This window comes from Elephantulus edwardii, unplaced genomic scaffold (assembly GCF_000299155.1).
Source record: "Elephantulus edwardii isolate Elephantulus edwardi_28Jun2011 unplaced genomic scaffold, EleEdw1.0 scaffold00014, whole genome shotgun sequence".
Taxonomy (NCBI): Eukaryota; Metazoa; Chordata; class Mammalia; order Macroscelidea; family Macroscelididae; genus Elephantulus; species Elephantulus edwardii.
The window spans coordinates 8662868-8682205 of NW_006399764.1; the positions used below are offsets into that span (position 1 = coordinate 8662868).

General features: G+C 39.7%; 1 protein-coding gene across 5 annotated transcripts in view; it reads left to right on the forward strand.

The window, feature by feature from the left end:
• ELAVL2 (ELAV like neuron-specific RNA binding protein 2) overlaps positions 1-19338 on the forward strand; it is a 198522-nt gene that overhangs the window by 162147 nt on the left and 17037 nt on the right. For all 5 annotated transcript variants that reach the window (XM_006881265.1, XM_006881263.1, XM_006881264.1 and 2 more), the window contains one exon: positions 18012-18165. In XM_006881265.1, the coding sequence (XP_006881327.1) occupies positions 18012-18165 (154 nt within the window). The remainder of the gene's footprint in view (positions 1-18011; positions 18166-19338) is intronic.

Genomic DNA, 19338 nt, shown 5'->3' on the forward strand with positions numbered 1-19338 from the left:
CTGACCGTCTAGGACACATCAGAGCTGCCCTCATGAACTGACCGTCTTGGACACATCAGAGCCGCCCTCATGGGCTGACCGTCTAGGACACGGCAGAGCTGTCCTAACAGACTAAACGTCTAGGAAAGAGCAGTCACCCTCTTGGGCTGACTGTTGAGGACACAGCAGAGCTGCCCGCATGGGCTGACCATCTAGGACACATCAGAGCTGCCCTCATGGGCTGACCGTCTAGGACATAGCAGAGCTGTCCACTTGGGCTGATGAGACTGACTGTCATGTCTTTCTCCTGCAGAGCGATTGGTTTATGGGTTTGACGTGGTGATTATTTGGTGAACAGCTGAGCACTGAACCATTCTGTTGGATGATAAGTCAAAAGCCAACTCCCCTGCCCTCTGCTTGATCCCAGCTCAGAAGGACAGTACAGGGCAGAAGAGAACAAAGAATTGAAAGGACTGTAGTCTTTTGGGAAACATACTGCCACATCTTCCCTGGCAACACGTGGATTCTAATCACAGAATATTTTTGGACCTCAGCAAAGTGCTTTAACAGCTGTGTCACTGGGCCTCCTGATGTTTAGTCCACCAGTTTCCCCGCTCATAGCAACTTTAGCTTGACATTTAAAGACTCAACAATCTGCCCCTACTTCACTGTTCAAAGTGACTTGTGTTCTGCAAAACTCTTTGTTCTGGCTCAGCCCATCCTTGAATGTGCAAATCTGGTTCTGTGTTTGGGTCATGGTCTGTCTGTGACCCTAAGACTCTCATCATTTTACTAAGTTTAATTTGGTTATGGAAATGCTTTTCTCTTCCATATTGCCTTTCTCTTATTTGATGGTTTACTCCTTGAGCACACAAGGTGTTTTATCTTTCAAGCACCGGACAGAATACTGCTCTTTTTAGTTGTAATTTCAGAATTAGAAGGTGTTTGTTGCTGATAAGCAGTGGTGATTCCGTGTTCGAGTTCTTGTCTTCCTTGCAGGAGACCTGGGTTCGATTCCTAGATAGGATCTGTCCGTGTAGGCTTGTGTATTTTCTGAGATGCTCAGCAGGCTTCCAAGAAGCTTCTGCATTAAAACAAACTTAGAAGAAAGACTTGGAGATCTACTTCTGAAAAATAAGGCAGTGAAAACTCTGAATCACTACCATAGGAGCCCATTGTGCACAGGGTCAATAACTGTTGGAGCCCATGTCTTTGTTTACAGTGCAGCAACACTGCATTGGCTAACAAGGAGCAGTGGGACCTACTTCTGTATTCTGAAATAGGGACAGACTTAAAATTTAGTGAAATTAAAATTGAAATATAATAGAGGGTTTTTAATATATGTGTGTGTGTGTGTGTGTGTTGGTTTTGGGGTTGGTTTTTTATTTATTTATTTATTTTTTTAATTTTTTTGCCGGGGGCAGGGAGGGCACAAACCCAACCATGATTAAACGTGAGTGGGTGATTAGATTCATATCAGGCAGCATTGTATCACTTCCTGGTGGGTGTCCTGTACACTCAAGATGTGATAGAATGAAAGGTTGGTAGAGAACTTGTTGGCTCCTTTTTCTTCCCCTGAATGCCAGGAAGATCTAACTATTACTCCCTTATGTGAAATTTCCTACATAATGTCCATCATTATGTATCTGTCATCCATCCCTTTTACATTCTTCTTACTCTGCGACCTTAGATGATGGAGTGTGAAAGCTGTAGGATGTATAAGTTTACACCCCTAAAATTAGCTTGAGAAGACTCTTCCTTACAGTATGTCAGGGCTAAATAATGCTTGTTCTTAAACAACCCCAGTTTATTTGCACCTGATTGTGTAGGAGAAGGATGGGCAGTCTCCTCTTACTCAGTTAACTGCCTCTGAAAATCCTCTGGAGGGTCAGTTATGGGTCTTCACAGTACACAACAACAACAAGTATATGGTGTTTCTTAGGTTTAACTCTCTAACTCTGGATTTTAATCTGATCACAATGCCTTAGACATACTCAGTACTAAGATATTAAATAATATTTTCTATGTTTTTGAAGGTAAAGTTGTGACACTTAGCTTCTGTTGGTCAGTTTTGGGGGGCAGTTCAGAGTCTTGAAGGAACTTGTAGGGCATTGTTAGACAATGGTTTCCCATGTATTGGAAGAGTGCACCTGTTTTTCTACAAGCAGCTTCAACCTGTATTGTTTCCAGTGGTCCAGACAAGGCAGTTCTTAAGGCAGGTGTCATAACTCCTAATGGTCTCCCCCACGTGGTATTTCAGGGATCACTCCTGCATGAGTGCGGAGTGTATTCATTCAACAGGAGGTGGAGTGCCCACTGGTGGGCAGGACGATGGGATAGGCTTACATAGAAGATTTCATTTCAACCCTTCAGGAGCTTAAAACCCAATAAAAGAAAAAGTGTGTGTGAATTGCAGTGTTGTTAACAAGGCCATCTGCTGCTTTAACAGAATTGAAGATATGCATTGACATGAACTGAGAATCTTACATCAAACAAACCCCCAAATCATTGCCATACAAGCAGTTCCTACTGGCAGTGACCTTGTAGGAGAGGTTTGCTGTGCTGTCATCTTTGCACAAGAGCCCTCCTGGTGTAGTAGGTGGAGTTTTGGACTGCCAACCAATGGGTTAGCAGTTGGAATCCATCAGCTGCTCTTTGGGAAGATGCTGTAGCAATCTGCTTCCCTAAAGATGTGATACCGTGGAGACCCTCTGAGGCACTTCTGCACTGCTGCTGTGACTTGGAAGCGACTTGACAGCGGCTGAGTGGAAGTCTTTAGGAAAGTAGATAGATGGCCACATCATTCCTCGCCTGAGTGGCCAGTGGGTCCAGACCATCAGCACTTTGAGGTGCAGGCCAGTTCTTTACCACTGTACCACCAGCAATGCTTCTGTCCCCCTCTGAAATCTTTCTCATGTGTAAGTTGCTAAGCAAAGGTTAGTAGTTCAAATCCATCAGCGACTCCACAAGAGAAAGTTGGGAGCCTCATCGTGTTAAGATTCACAGCCTCAGAAGCCCAGGGGAGCTGTGATTTGGAACCATTGAGTGACAGGGGGTTTAGATTGTTGTTGAATGCATTAGTGGATCTGCCTGGGCACCACAGTTACTGGCTACTAACTAAATCGATAACTAGTAAAACGTGTGCAAGGATCCAAGGTGGAAAGGGTGGGAGCAGAAGGATGAGGATGGGCAGGGGCAAGTCAAAGGATACACAGTTTGATAGGTGGAGGGAGATGTGGGTAAAGGAAATGGGAAAGATGAGGCAGGAATCTGCAAAGACAAGGTAGTGGTGGGCATGTTCAGTGATGATTAATTAAAAAAAAACATAATGGCAACAATTGTATGAAACAGTGTATATGAAGGATAGTGTGAAACATGATATATGTGAAGTTATCAAATTATATAACATTTTTTAAAAATGCATATATATTCCATTTGTTAACTCTTCTCTGTCTTCTTACCAGACCTCAAAGAGAATAGCTGTATATGAGATTTTTCTTCTGTATGTTGTCGATTACATGCTGTTTATAGAATTAATTTTCAGATCAGATGACCATAACATACCCCAAACACTGCCTGGTACACAGTAACTATGCAGATGTTACCTGTAATACCGATCCATAGCATTAGGAGATAGTTACTGAGGAGTGCAAATGGTTTATGTTGGACAGCTGATCTAAAACGTTGCTGGTTCAAACTCACCCAGTAGTTCCAGGGAAGGAAGGTGTGAATGCTCTTCCAGAAGAGTCAGAGTCGGGAAGTCCTGGGGGGCAGTCTGGCACTTGTAGTGTGTGGGGTTGCCATGAGTCAGAATTGATTCATCAACAGTGAGTTTAGCTGTTTCTGGTGCACATGTGTGTTTATAGTATTGTGATTAAACCGTTACTGTGTTTTAGCATTATATATAAAATATATAATTTATTGTATGTATTACTATGGTTCTGTAGTTAGATGCTCTTATTTTTAAGAGGATCATTTCATTCTCGTAAGGTTCCCTTCAGGTAAATATTATCATTATACTCATTCCTCATAAAGGAATATCATGACTTCATATGGGCCTAAGAACATTATTTCCAAGTGCTATCACAGGTGAAGCCAGGCGTATATCCAGCTCTCTGTGATTCCATGTCTTAGGCTTTCTTTAACTTCAAAAGCACTTGGGTTCATGTATTAGTATCTAGCTGTCATTTCATTGAAGCCTTTGCAGTGTGCTCTGTGGTGATTGCACCTCGATTAGTAATGTTGTTATGTACTGTCACATCACAGCCAACTCCTAGCTTTGTTATTTTTCATATTTAACAAACTTTTTGACCTAGAACTAAATTATTTCATGCTTGCCCATTGATGTTACTTAGTATTCCTGATGATTATATAAACAAATAGCCTTCTCTTATTTCTGATGTTAAAATAAGCAGATCAGTTTAACTACTACTGAAAATTTCCTTCTTCAGTAAGTAGAAATGGAATCCTTGGTGGTTATAGATGAAGCTTTCACCAGCAGGTTTTGTTTTTGTTTTTTAACGCTCATGCCACTTTTGTCTAATTATTCCATAAAATTTTAATGCGTTAAACATAGTTATGAAATTGGAAGTGGACAATGGACTTTCCTTGTGATACTGCTTAGAGCTTAGAATGACTGACTTATCCATCACCCCTGTTGGATTTTATTTCAATCGCCCAGCTCCCTCACTGCTCACTCCTTACTGTTACTTAACATGTGCTTAATTTTTTTTTTTTAACACATTCATTATGTGCAGGTCTATGTAGTATTCTGGAAGGCATTTGTTTACTCTCCCAAGTTTTGTCTTAACAATATCTTTACCATGTAACCCCTATTTATTTTTTCTTTGCCAGTATGTTAATACTTTGCTGAACCATCTGTGTGCTGTGACCAAGTAGAGACAATAGAAAGCTAAAAGCTAGGCTTTTGGGAGAGTCCTATATCTGCCATCTATGATACTTGAATAACAAAGAAGTCTTGTCAGGACAGCCTTATTTAATCGATGCACATGTATGAAACTGTTTTGGTAGCATTTAGTAAACTACTCAATGTAGCTTTTCAGAGGCTAAGTATAAGATGTGGGGAAAAGGGAAATCTTGATTTGTATGGCTTCATTTCATGATTAGTTGGTTAATGAAAGTCTTATTATAGCATACTTTGTTTTTCTGTGGCCTCTTCAGTAGTTTTGTTATTGGCTTTAATGTGCTACATGTGATTATTTATTCTAAAGACATCACTTGATCATGTTTATATTCAATCCAAGAATCAACTACCTTGAATTTACTAAAAGACACTTTTACAGTTTGAAAATTGTGTAAGACTGGAAAGTCTCTCTAGTATAAAAAGAACAAGATGTTTTTTCTTGTTATGAAAAAGAGATGTGTACTGTAAAAAATAATAGGTTGACATTTTAAGTATCAAAATGATTCAGACTAATCTAGATGTGCTGTAGCTTAATTGGAACTTGGGATTCGTACTTTTTCCTTTTTAGCTCTATAAATCATTACAGATTTTTCCAAGACATACCTCAGATAAGTCTCCGGCATTACTGAGAGAAAATATACAGATACTTCTTAGGAAGACTTGTATTAATGGGTTTTTCAGAGTAGACAAATATTTTAGTTGGCAAAGCTAAGCTGCTTGTTATCTTGCCTTTGTCTTCTGAAATCTCTTTGTAAAATGTCTGTTTTATGTTTTCAGTAATTGATTTTGATTTTTAAAAAATTCGGTAATTTCAGAGACGTGTGTCGAAGCCAGTGCAGTAATGGAGAGCTCTTTGATGAAGCATTAAGACACCAATTCTTTTTTTATTTTAAATGGTGTATTGATATAATCATTGATATGCATTGTGTTTTGTACATGTCCTTTTTGTTTTACACAAGCATTCATACACTTTATTTACCCATTATCACCCTGTCTTTCCAAGTCCCCACTGAACCTTTTCCATTATTTCATCCCCTTCACCCCACTAACCTCTGCTAGCCCAGTGATTTCCCCCCCTCCCCTTCTGAACATTTACACATCTTCCTCAGTCGTCATATTTTCACAGTTGTGGTCTTCCACAGTAGTTGTCCCTATGTGACGGATCTATTTCACTAAGTATAATGCTGTCTGGTCTCTCTCAAGCTGTATAGTATTTTACAAAATTTTGTGTGAATGTATCGCAATTTCTAAATCCATTTGTTAATGGGCATTTGGGCTGTTTCCATTTTCTTTCTTTTGTGAATAATACCTCTGTGAACATAGATGTACAAACGTGTATTTGTGCCTCAGTTCAAATCTCCTTGTGTTATCTTCCTAGTAGTGAAATAGCTACACCTTAGGGGATTTCTGTGTGCAGCTTTTTGAGGAAATGCCATACTGTCTTCCATAGTGACGGTATCATTTTCTAATCTCAGAGGCAGTACACAAGTGTTCCAATCTCACTGCATCCTCCGCAGCATTTATTGTTTGCTGTTTAGTTAAACTTTGCTCCCCAGGTGAGGCGGTATCTCAATTTGACCTGCACCTTTCTCATTGCTAGTGATTTTGGAACATTTCTTCATGTGTGTGCTTGACCATCTGAATGCCCTACTTTCTGAAGAGTTTTTTCATGTGTTTTGTCCATTTCAATGGTTGGGTTGTCAATCTTTTTCTTGTGGAGGCCTTGTGGTAGTCTTTAAATGGGTGGTTGTTGTGTTGTTGTTAAGTCTTCAAGATGAGCACAACTCATAGCGAACAAAAGGCTTGAAGCCCCTCTACAACTATCGACCTTTATCAAATTAAACGTTATAAGACCCTTATCTGAAATGCTGCTGCCAGATGTTGAGTTTTGGGTTGGGTTTTTGTTTTGTTTTGGGTTTTGTTTTTTGTTTTTTTAAATCAATAAAGGATTTTGGGGGTGTTTTTTCACTCTACAGGAGAAAGTTTTTGATGCACACAAGAATTTGATTTTAAGAAAGTCCCATTTGTTGATGTTCTCTGCTCCAAGTTGCACATTTTTGGCTGTGCTCACAAACCTATTTATGATTTAGACCAGCTTCTAATTTTGTTCCTATTTTGTCTCTTATGATCTCTTTATGGTTTTGAGTTTTGCGCCTAGGTCTCTGATCCACTTTGAATTGGTTTTGTGTATGGTGTTAGATATGGATCCTGTGTCAGATTTCGGCAGGTAGCTGTCCAATTTTGTCAGCATCATTTGTTGAAAGAGGCTGCTATTTCCCCATTTAATGGGGTTTGTCACCTTGCTAAAAAAAAACAGTTGACTGTAGGTTGATGGGCTGATTTAAATATTCTCTATTTTATGCCTTTGTTGTGATTGTAAATGGTTATTGCTTTTTTCGTTTCCTTTTGTATGTTTTCATTGTTGCTGAGAAATAGAACTGATTTTCACATTTTGATCATATATCCTGCCACTGTACTAAATTGGTCTATTAGGTCTAACAGGTTTTTGGTTGAATCTTTGGAATTTTCTGTGTCACTACCATGGCACCTGCATATTATGACAGTTTCACCACGTCTTTGCCAATTTGGATGCCTTTTATGTCATTCTCTTGTCTTACTGACCTAGCTAGAGCTTCCAATACAGCATTGAACAGGAGTGATGTTAGTGGACATCTTTGGTCCCTGTTCATAAGGGCACTGTTCAGCTATGCATCCTTGGACAAGATTTATTGCCCTTCCTCCCAAAAAAAGGTGTGTGTGTGTGTTTTCTTCCTTTCAACAAAATAAACTATCAAAAAGAGTGTTACTTGGATCTCCAGCTGAAAGAAAACTTTATTAGTTTTAATGGAATCTTCTGCTTAGTCGGCATATATTTTCGGTCTTTTGCAAAGATGATTGTGACCTCTCTAACATTTTAGGTGCTGTTACAGAAAATAAGTTCTCAAATTAGTGTAGGGTTTTAAATGATCTCTAATACAATTAATGTGAAGTAGACCTTAGGGGATGTGTAAAATAGGGTGAAGATATCTCTTTTTCACTTTTAGACATTAAAGACAGCCACAAGGTAGGAAACAGTTGAATACTTTTTTTTTTTTTTTTACTTTGTTTTAAACTGTTTTGGTACCGTGTGTTACAAATACCGGTTAACACCCAGTTTAGAAACTAGAACATCCAATATTGTGGGACTTCCCATATTTGCCCTCATCTGTCCTATACTAGCACCATGTGATCATTGATTTTTCTAGGAATATACGTGGATAATATTTGGCTTTAAAAATAGGACTTTGAGTTGAATGCATCTTGGTTCAGGAATTATTTTAAGACAATGAAGTGTGGGTAGGAGTGAGAGGTGACTAACAGGACCAGATTGAAGGGGGCTGGTGAAAATCCACGTCAGCGAGTAGTTTTACCTTTGTCTGCATTGACTACAGTTTAGATTCATTAAAAAGAACAGCTTATATAAACACAAAAGTGAATGCTGGAAGCTTTGGCAAACTCCTAAGGTGGATTTATTTACATAGAAAAACTAGCCTGTATCCTGAGCAAAAAGGACTCGGAAGTTTAAAATTGCTATTCAAACATCAGGAGTCCTGGCTGGGTTTTAAGCAGAGAATAACACGATCATATGTATTTTCTGGTATCATGGATTTCGTGCTTGAATTAGAACAGTGTTTATGTAGTTTTTAAGTATTCATCAAAGCTGGTCTAAATGAAATTTGCTGTTATATATGTATTTTGCACTGATGTAGTTTTCGAAATTCTTTATCTTGAAATGCCAATTAAAGGTTATAGACCTTAATCTCTAATACCTTTTCAAAGCCACCTTGTTAGATGTGATTACTACTTTTAGCTAAGCATGTGGATATTCAACTCTTAACACCTTTGCTGGAGCTAATCTTAATTCCTCATGGATTTACGTCCACATACTTTGTTCTCTGGGCTTACTTAATTACAACCCATTGTGAAATTTATCTCCTAATGCAAAACTTAATCTTGGACTATGATATTCATGTCTTGATCTGTGTTGGAGACTGGATCCTGGTAAGGTTTTTATTTAAAAGTAGATCAAAGTATAGTACTCTTTAGGTTGAATTTTGAGGTCAGCTACCTGAATTGTGACTACTGATCACATCCTTCTGAATACATCACATCTGAGCTCTTTTAGAGAGTCTAATCCACCAATAGCCTTCAAAGACTTGATGTTGTTTCAGGACCTTTGCAACTTCCTGCCAGATTCAGCACTAACCTTTATTTAGTGATAGTGCCATTTTTCAAACAGTCCCATCATGGCTCCATTTTTTTTTTCAACAGCAATTAACTCTCTGTTTAAATAGGCTTACCTGTGACCTAGTCCACTCTTTTCAACTGGAGAGACCGAATGGAGCTTTTAAGAAATGAATTGAAGTAGCACCTATTTAATTTTAATGTTTATAGTCCTAGGTGAGTAATTGGCAAGTGATAAAAGTTGTACAGTGGTGATTCTGTCAGTGGGTGATTTTTCAAATGTGCTTAGTTTGAACAAGGAGTTACTTAGTTCATTTATGGACTTACCACTTTAATCTGTTGATGTTTAAGCCCACTCCCACTGATCTTTCTGCCGAATCAGAGAGAAGCGACAACGTTTGTATTTTTGGACAGAGCATTTAGCTCAACTCCACTTAACGGGATGTACTGGAATTTTAAGCTTTTGTATGTGCATATCCTCTTTAAAGTGTCCATTCTTATCCGTAAGATGGTTTTGTTCATTTCAGTTCTGTATATTTTGATTAACTTGTGTTTGATAGCCCATTCTTAGTATATGTGTCACTCTTCTTCCCATGTTTAAGATACAAGTATTTTTAGCTCAGCTGATGAAGAAATGAGTTCTTCATGACAAGAAATAGACCACATTTCAAGCTATTCCATTTTCAAGACCTAATTACTTTGATAAATCTATTTTTATCTCTGTTTTGTCCAGTCTAATTTATGAAGAACAATTTCAGGAACCATTGGCTGGAGCGTTTCTTTTGATTCCATCTAGCTACCTCCTCTCCCATCAAGTAATCACAGGATTACTTGTCTTTGTTTATTATGTCACTTACAGGGTTGTGAGAAATTTCAGAATAGACTTGAGTTTTAAATTGCCGTCTCTGGAGTAGATCAGTGTTGAGTGTTGTACTCTGTGTATCATCTTTAAATATTTAAATTGCAGACTCTCTAGCTGCCTCTTAAATTAGATCCTTCGCTTAGTAGTTTTGACATTTCATAACCTTGCTCCTCAGCCATTAAATATTCACCTGTTTAAATGGCAGTGAACGTTTAAAATCCGGATCCAGCTATTAATCCTGTGAATGTAGACTGGAAACCAGCTTGCACGTGGGGAAGGGAGCCGCTGTTTTGACCCCACTGGAAAGTATACTGGAAATTGATTATATTGAAGTATTTCTAATACACAGTATTCCATAAAGCAAAGTCTTTCTTGAGTCTTTTTCAAGAGTCTGGAGGAGCCATGAAAATAGGCCTACCCCCTAGAGGCTGAGGGTGGTACTTCGTGTTAGCTTTCTGCCAGCCAGAGGTTCCAGGCTGATGCTGAAATCAGAAGGGACATAGGTTACTGAAGAGCGTCAGATAATACAGAATACATTTGGCCTGGAAAATAGATTTCTATCTACAAAGTACACATCTTTGTCCACTGCAACCCTTCTTCCATCCTTTATCTAAATGCATTTTCTGTTTTAATCCTTTTAGGTAAAAGGAGAAAGAGTTTATTGTTTTTCTTCTCTCTTTTCTTGTAAGGGATCCTTCCTGTTGAAGACAGTGACATCTCTGATGAAGCAGGGAAAGGGGATCTTCTATAATCCCAGGAAACAAAAGAAGGGGAGGTGCTTTGTGGCACCTTGGTCTGGAGGGAGGACAGTTTCTCTTCCTTAAAGCTGCATTTCCTGGAAGCGGGACTTTCGTTAATTATATTCTAAGAATTAAAAAGTAACAAAGCAAATTTTAGAATCCTAATTATGTTGTACAGTTTCTCCTGTTAATCTCCACCAGTAGCTCTTTACCTCCTGTTAGGAAAAGATACATTAAAAAATTAACGAAGTGAAACAAATAATTTTTATTTAATGGTATTTCCTACAACCATCCTCTTTTTTCCGTGCTGACTTGATTCCACTGTGTGTGTTTTTGGGGGGGGGGCGGTTATGTCAGAGTGTGTGTGTGTGTTAATGTTAAAATCCAGATCCCTGAACTCTCAGACCAAGTGGACTGACAAACCAACCATAGGGTTTGTTGTTTTTTTTTATGGTTATGGTTGCTGTTGTTTTAATTGTAGAAAGAACACAGGGTGAGAAGATAAGAACCTGAAGATCTTGAGTTTGAGTCTAGAAACCACCAGTTGTTGTTTTTTGTTATGTGCCTTCGAGTTGCTTGCGACTCATAGCAACCCTATGTACAACAGCCCTAAACTCTGCTCTGTCCTGTGCCAATCGCACTGTCTCTGACACTCCCATCCCTATTACCCCAGTCACTGAATCAGTCCACCTCATAGAGGACCTGCCCCTCCTGCGCTGTCCCTCCATCCTCCCAAGCATGATGTCCCTCTCCAAGGACCTGTCTCTCCTTACAACATGTCCAAAGTATGTTAAACGGAGCCTCAGAATCCTTGCCTCCAAGAAGCCACCCTGTTTAACCCTTTCCAGGATGAATCTGTTTGTTTTCCTAGCAGTCCATGGTATTCTCAATACTCTTCTCCAGCACCACAGCTCAAAGGCATCAATTCTCCTTCTATCCTACTTGGTCATTGTCCAACTCTCTGATGTATAACCTGTATGCACAGCAGATTATCTGGGAGGCTGGGCTCTATGAGGAGAAATGTAGGCTCAAGATTGGTAGAAGATCTATCAACAATATGCATTATGCAGATGACACAACCCTGCTTGCTGAAGCTGAGGAGGACCTGAAGCGCCTGCTGCAGAGGGTCAAGGACTGCAGCTTCCAATATGGATTGAGGCTCAGTGTCAAGAAGACAAAGATTCTCACCACTGGATCAATTGGCAGCATCAGGATGTATGGTGAAGAGATTGAGATTGTTCCCAGCTTTAGTTTGCTTGGCTCCATAGTCAACACTCTTGGCACCAGCAGCCAGGAAATTAAAAGGCGCATTGCTGTGGGAAAGTCTGCTGTTAGGGACCTCTCCAAAGTACTGAAGAGCAATGGTGTCTCTCTGGAGACTAAGGTGCGTCTCATACAGGCCATGGTCTTTGCAATCACTTGTTTTGCATCAGAGAGAGAAACCAAGAGTAATTGTGTAAAACCTCAGGCATGTTATTTGCTTTATCAGTGCTTATTCATTCCTTCAGCTGTAAATTGGTAATATATATTCTCCTTTACAGGGTTGTTGTGAGACATAAAATGCTATTTTTAAAAGATGCTTTATTAATGATGAAGTCCCACTAGCCTCTAAAACAAAGTTTAATATAAACATTGTTTTTTGCCACCATGAATTTATGTATGATCTGATGCCCCATGTTTCGCATTTGGTAATGGAAAATCTGTTTGACCAAGTTACTGAAAAATATTGTTTGAGAAGGCTTGTGAATGGTTCTTGAAGATTCTTTGAAATCCAGAAGCTATGAGAGTGAAGATTGGACGCTATAAAACCAAAATGATAACTATAACTGACCCAAGTATGTTTTCAAGACTTCTATATTAGAACTTCATCCATTTTCCTAAGTATATTTTAGGCTAACATTTGAAAAACATTCTACCCACACTCATCTGAAATGCACAAAGCTGTGTACTCCACTATATGAGTAAATTATTCTGGGGCATTTTAATGATTCGGTTTGCTTTCACCTATACTGTTCTGATCTTTAGTGACTTTTACATATGCAGATAGGATGCTATTTACAATATAGTCACCTTTTTTTAGGCATTGTACTAAGCATTACATATGAGTTATGGGTGTTTACGCAAAACCTGTACTTGGCCTAGGAGACAGTCGTCAGAACAGAGCAAAGAAAAACATTGCATGGTTCAAAATTGGAGAGGGTGTACACCAGGGATGTGTCCTATCTTTATACCTTTTCAATCTGTATGCAAAACAGATTATCTGGGAGACTAGGCTCTATGAGGAGAAATATGGCATCAGGATTGGAGGACAACTCATCAACATTCTGCGTTATGCAGATGACATAATCCTGCTTGCTTCAACTGAGGAAGACCTGAAGCGGTTGACTGTAGAAGATCAAGGACTACAGCCTGCAGTATAGATTGAAGCTCAACATCAAGAAAATAAAGATTCATGCCACTGGGGCGATTGGCAACATCATGATAGGTGGTGAAGAGATTGAGGTTGTTAACAGCTTTAGTTTGCTTGGCTCTACAATCAACACTCATAGTACTAGCAGCCAGGAAATCAAGAGACAAATGGCATTGGGAAAATCTGCTATCAGAGACATCTCCAGAGTTTAAGGTGCACCTGATCTAGGCTATAGTCTTTGGCAGTTACTTGCTATGCATCAGCAAGCTGGACAGTGACTAGGGATGATAGGAGAATTGATGCCTTTGAGCTGTGGTGCTGGAGAAGAGTGTTAACTATACCATGGACTGCTAGGAGAACAAACAGGTTCGTCCTAGGGAGGGTGAAACTAGGCTGTACTGTGGAGGCAAGGATTCTGAAGCTTCGTCTGACCTGCTTTGGACATAGTGCAAGGAATGACTAGTCCTTGGAGAGGGACATTATGCTTGGGAGGGTGGAGGGACAGCATATGAGAGGAATACCTTCGATGAGATGAATTGATTCAGTGATTGGGGTAATGGGGGTAAGTGTGTCAGACACAAAAAGATTGGCACAGGTTAGAGCAGGGTATAAGGCTGTTGTACATAGATAAGGTCGTTATGAGTCTCAGGTGCTCAATAGCACATTTCAGCAACAGTAAAGAAGGTATAGTTATGAGGAATTAAACTGCACAAGTTCAACGAGTTTCATGGAGTCCATATTACATTTAATTTGTTGAAGCTCAGTCACTGTTAACTCTACTTTTCACCAGGCTTGAGTTCACTCTAGAAAATACCTGCTTCACCTGCCACTGGAAGTAGCCTCCTTTGAGAACATTCAGATTCTCATCTGTGAAGCTCACAAGAAAGCTGTTCTTCCTGGGGGCAACAGTTTAGTCCTGTGATCTAGGGTAGACCAACAGCTGACTTGAGAGCCATGGAAGCAAACACTGGCATCTCAGACCTCAGTATAGATGTGTTGATTTTAACGTCCCCAAATAATTTGAGAAGAATACCCTGAGAAAGGCATTGGATTGCTCATTTGTCCACATCACTGAATGCATATGCAGGTCCCAGTGACTTTTGATTACGTCTGTGCACGAGAGTCCCACTCTTCTAGGTTGGGTTGGAATGATTTTAGTATCACTTAGGGTTTTCTCTTATTCCTTAGTTTTTGCTTGTTTTTAAGTTTTCCAGGTGTCATTGCCCTTAAATATTTAGGAATGACAGAAGCAGTCATATGTGAATGGTTCTCACCTCTCCCAACACTTTCTCAAATTGTTATATCTCTCTGTAAGACAGGACAGTACTAATGTAATGTTTACATAACAACTTTGAAACAACACGTTCTTGTTTGGGTTTTTTTTTTCTTCCATTTGTTCATGAGCAAGATGGATAAATATAAAGTAGGAACATTATTAAGACAAAGGTAAAAAGATAGCAAGATATTTGGCTAATATGGCTTATTTTTTAATAATTTTTTGAAAGGAATGACAATAATGCTCATGCAGGCAGCTGGAGGCATAATTTAGAGCAGAGAAAAATGTATCTTATCACCAAAAGGTGTTTAAATACTAGTGTAAATTAGATTTTGGTTTTGGTAAAAGCAGGGACCTATATTATAGATTGGTGTCAACCATTGCATAACCAAACCCAGCATTAAACCCATCAGCCATGCTGACTTACTGCAGTGATCTTGAAGATGAGGTCTGTAATAGTTTGTCCTTCCAGTTGACTAGTCTAGATGATGATGATGGCATGTCCCATTGAATTCAGAACTGATCCATAGCTGACCCCGTAGCAAGTTTCCAGAAGCAGAAAATGCCACAGAAAGGGACTGCTTATACTTGTTACACAGAGCAGGTGGTGGTTTCGAACTATGTGCCTTTGGGTTGGACATGCATCTCCTTACCAGTAAGCTACCATTCTTCCTTTATAGAGAATGTGGTTAGGGAGATTTCTTAGGTGTTGAAGTTATGCAAAAGTTGTCAAAGAGAAGTTTTACATGACATAGTGAACTGTCCCTAAAATGCTGTGCCCTAGTAAGCCTGTACTCTGTAGGAGTCACTCCGTATATATTCTGTATCTGTCACATGGTATGTACTGACTAGTAGACTCTGAGGCTACAGTGATACGGTTAGGGGTTTGGTTTTTTGTTTTTTTTTTGTCTTCTGGAGTTTATTGTATGAAGAGTGATTGTAAATTAACACACACAGATTTCCTTTGGACTCTGTATTTGAAAAGATAGGAAATTGAAGAGAGTACATGATATGACAAGCAATGCCAATAAAAAGACCTGAGGCTATTTGAAAATCAAGACTAAAAAGCACATGTAGCCAAGACAGTAGACATTGAGGGGAACAGAACTCATTCACATATGTAACTTCTGGGGATTTAGGAAAACCAGAACATTACTTGGAATAAATCAAAAGGATAGATTTAAGAAGAGTAACATTTCTAGAAGCAATATCACTCCCCAGGATTCAAGAAGATGGACTGGATGAAGAATGTGAACTCAGGATTGGAGGAACACTCATCAGCAACTTGCTTTATGAAGATGACACAATCTTAATTGCAGAAAGTGATGAAGACTTGAAATACTGCAGAAGAGCAAAGACTATTTATATCCTTGAATGTGGATTCTATTTCAACATCAGATAAACAAAAATCTGTACCACTGGACCAGTAGGCAACATAAAAATAAAGTTAAGGATTTGATTTTACTTGTATCTATAGTCAACACCCATGGTAGCAGTAGTTAAGAAGTAAAAAATGTATTGGAAATTCTGCTGCCAGGGACATCTTGAAGGTGCTGCAAGGCTGTTTGTTTAAAGGCTAAGGTAAGCTTGATGCAAGCCAGTTGCTTCATATGCATATGAAAATTGGACAATGAGAATTGATGCCTTTGAATTACAGAGTTGGGAAACGATATTGAATATACTGTTGTCATAAAACAATCTGTCTTGGAGGACATGCAACCAGGATGCTGCTTGTAAGCAAAGATGTTGCAGATTAGTCTCACATACTTAGGGCATGTTCTCAGGCCAGTCTTTGGGAAAAGACATGCTAGAAAGGTAGAGGGTTCGCAGAACAGAGGTCATGACTCAGTGAGATGGACTGACATCGTGACTGCAGTGCTGGCCTGGAGCATCTCAGAGATCAGGAACACAGGGCGGGGTTGGGATCTGTTGATCATGTGGTTGCCATGCTCTAGTGGACTCGTGGAAAAACAAAGATGGCATGAGGATGGCCAGATCTGACCTCCGCTGACTCCACAAGGGGGAACTCGCCCTGTCGTCGTCATCCACAGCGCAAAACCTGTTTTCATGGGTCGGGCATGTCCCCCTTGCTCCCACACACCTCTCTACTAACTCTAACACTTATCTTACTGCTCTTCTGGGTCTGATATTGACGGCAGTAACTCACAGAGTACACAGAAGCATCCTCACGAGTTTATTGGAGACGTTAGTACAATTTCCGTTGTCAACAGGATACAGTTTCTAGGGCCCTTCAGCCTCATGCTTTTAGACCAGTGTTGTAAAAGCTCTTAGTCCTGGCCATTATGGCCTTACCTCCAGTCTTCCAACAAACCTGGGCAAAGGCTTCTCGCTCTGGCTCTGCGGGGTGGCATCCCAGGGTCAGCTCTGTCTCATGTCAGCTTTCTGATCCTCTTCTGTGGTGGCTGCTGATCACCTGGAGATCTGATAGTGCGAGAGTCTCTGACCCGACATTCTCTGCTGCTGCTTTGCTGGTGGTGAGATGTTCAAATGCTGTTGCTTCATATGCTGAGTTTAGTGGAGAGATTAATCAGTCCCCTTGTCGATAGGCCAGCACACCCTATTTGCATATTCTCACCCATCCACATGTCACAGTCAATGGCTTGGAAAGCCATTTTGAACAATAAACCCTTAACACCACAACTTGCCAACACTTAACAACAACAAAGAGGGAAGAGTTGGAAAGAAAAGTCTCAGAAATGTATCTGATGTGGACTCATTACACTTAAAAAACCTGGCAATATGCTCCTAAAAATGCCAACAAATATTCCACTGAATATTATGCAGCACTGAAAAAGAAAGAACCCATGAAATATTATACAAAATAGGGACCATGGAGAACATTATGCTGAGTGAAATATCTGTCACAAAAAGACAAATACTGCATAATGCTACTGTTACAGAACAGGACTGATAGGGGTTGAGGGGAGACTAAGAAAAGAGGAGATAAAATAATGTTCATGGCATTGAAACAGATGAGGGAGAGAACTATATAAAAGGAATATAGGTATTACAGGTATGGAGTCCAGAATAAGAGTTGCATAGTAAAGTGGGTGGAGTGGGAGGGGGGATGGACAGACACACACGACTAGAACAATGAAAGAACTTTTTTCGTGAAGAAAAAAGCAAACTGAGGGTAGAGGGGACAGGAAGAGAAATGTGTAACAATGAATGAATACATTAAAATCTAAAAACAACAACCAAAAAACCCTCCACTGGTGTGGGGTCACCGTTCCTGACACCAGGAAACTGGCAACAGAAAGTTTACCATGATTGAGTCGGGGTCCCTAAATCTGGTACTTGGTCTCACTGAAAATGACCCAACGCCAGAGTAGATTATGCTGCCTGTACCGCTGATCTGTGCTGAGAACTTGGGCTCTTGGAGGAGTATGTAGTTTCCCCTTCCCACTCAGGGTTCCATTTCCATTTACTTTCAGTTTTACCCAAAACAAGTCAGAGCCAACCTTGCTTTTTAAACTTCAGTGACTTAAGAAAAAATTGTTAACTCAGGCAGCCTGTTGGCTTCTGAATGAAGGTGGCTGAGTGCATCTGGGTATAATTCGTATTCTGTTTTCCAGGTTTCCTATGCTCGCCCAAGTTCAGCTTCTATCAGAGATGCAAATTTATATGTCAGTGGACTTCCGAAGACAATGACCCAGAAGGAATTGGAACAGCTTTTTTCCCAGTATGGACGCATCATTACTTCCCGTATTCTTGTTGACCAGGTGACTGGTAAGTAGGCAGCCGTTCGGGATAGTCCTTCACGCTCTCCACCTGCAGCTGGTGAAATACATGACTGTCCGATAAAGCAGTCTTGCCTCCAGAACACATCAAAGGTATATGTGGGCTAGAAAATGCAGTTTTCTCCTGGAATTGTTCATAAATATGCATGTACAAAAATAGATTACAGCGTGTAGTGAGCGAGTCGGAGTCATTTCGACCCTGAAGGTGCAGGCTTAAAGCCTGTTTCATGGCTTGTAATAAATTTACAGATGCTATAATCTTCATTTTCAAGCCACTGCATGAAAATAGCCCCCATCTTCCTTATGAAATAGCAATAAACAATCTTACTTTTATTAAAAAAAAAATAGAGTTTAATGCAGGAATAGCAGCCGGTTGTCCAAGGAATGACTGCACTCTCTCTGGTCTGATAATTGCTGTGAAGGCTGTCTCCCAGGTCCACGCTGTGATGTCTAGGCATGTGTAAGAACGGGGAATTGTGAATGTTAAAAAAGTTACTTTATGCCTCATGTCACTTTTAACAGAACTGAAGTGTGAAGACTTAACATGCTTATTAAAAACTGTGCTTTTAAGAGACGCCTTCAGCTAATGTTAAGGAAAGCTAACATTATAGATTTGAATATGAATTCTAAAAATGATGTGTACAGATATATGGTTGATTATAAAAGCAATAAAAGTACATTGTAAAGCATTTAGAGTATAGAGGAGCGTGGCAAAGTGGAATATACTTCACCTGTAGAGCCATATACTCCGGCAGCTATGTTACAAATTTGTGGGATTTTAAAAAAGGAAGTCATTTAAGTTTTTCCATTGTTTTCCCCTTTGTCTCTTTGTTCCTCTTGCCTTCCTCTTCTCTCTCTTTTTAATAATCATCATGCTACTGGGTATACACTATATTATACCTGGAAGTGTCTTTTAAAGAAACCAGTGAAATAACCACAGAGTCCAGCTTTTTAGTTCCAGAAGCCAGGTTTTTTGTTTAAGCGGCAGTTTGCATGATTTGAATGAGATCCGAAGCAGCACTGCTGGCCTGCTAATTGATCTTGCAGGCATCACAACCCCTAGAGTCCTAAGAAAAGAGAATGTGGGACCCTGCCATATATGTTTTAATTTCTCATACACACTCTGTCACAGTCAGTTTATGGACAGAGGAGTTCAGCAGTA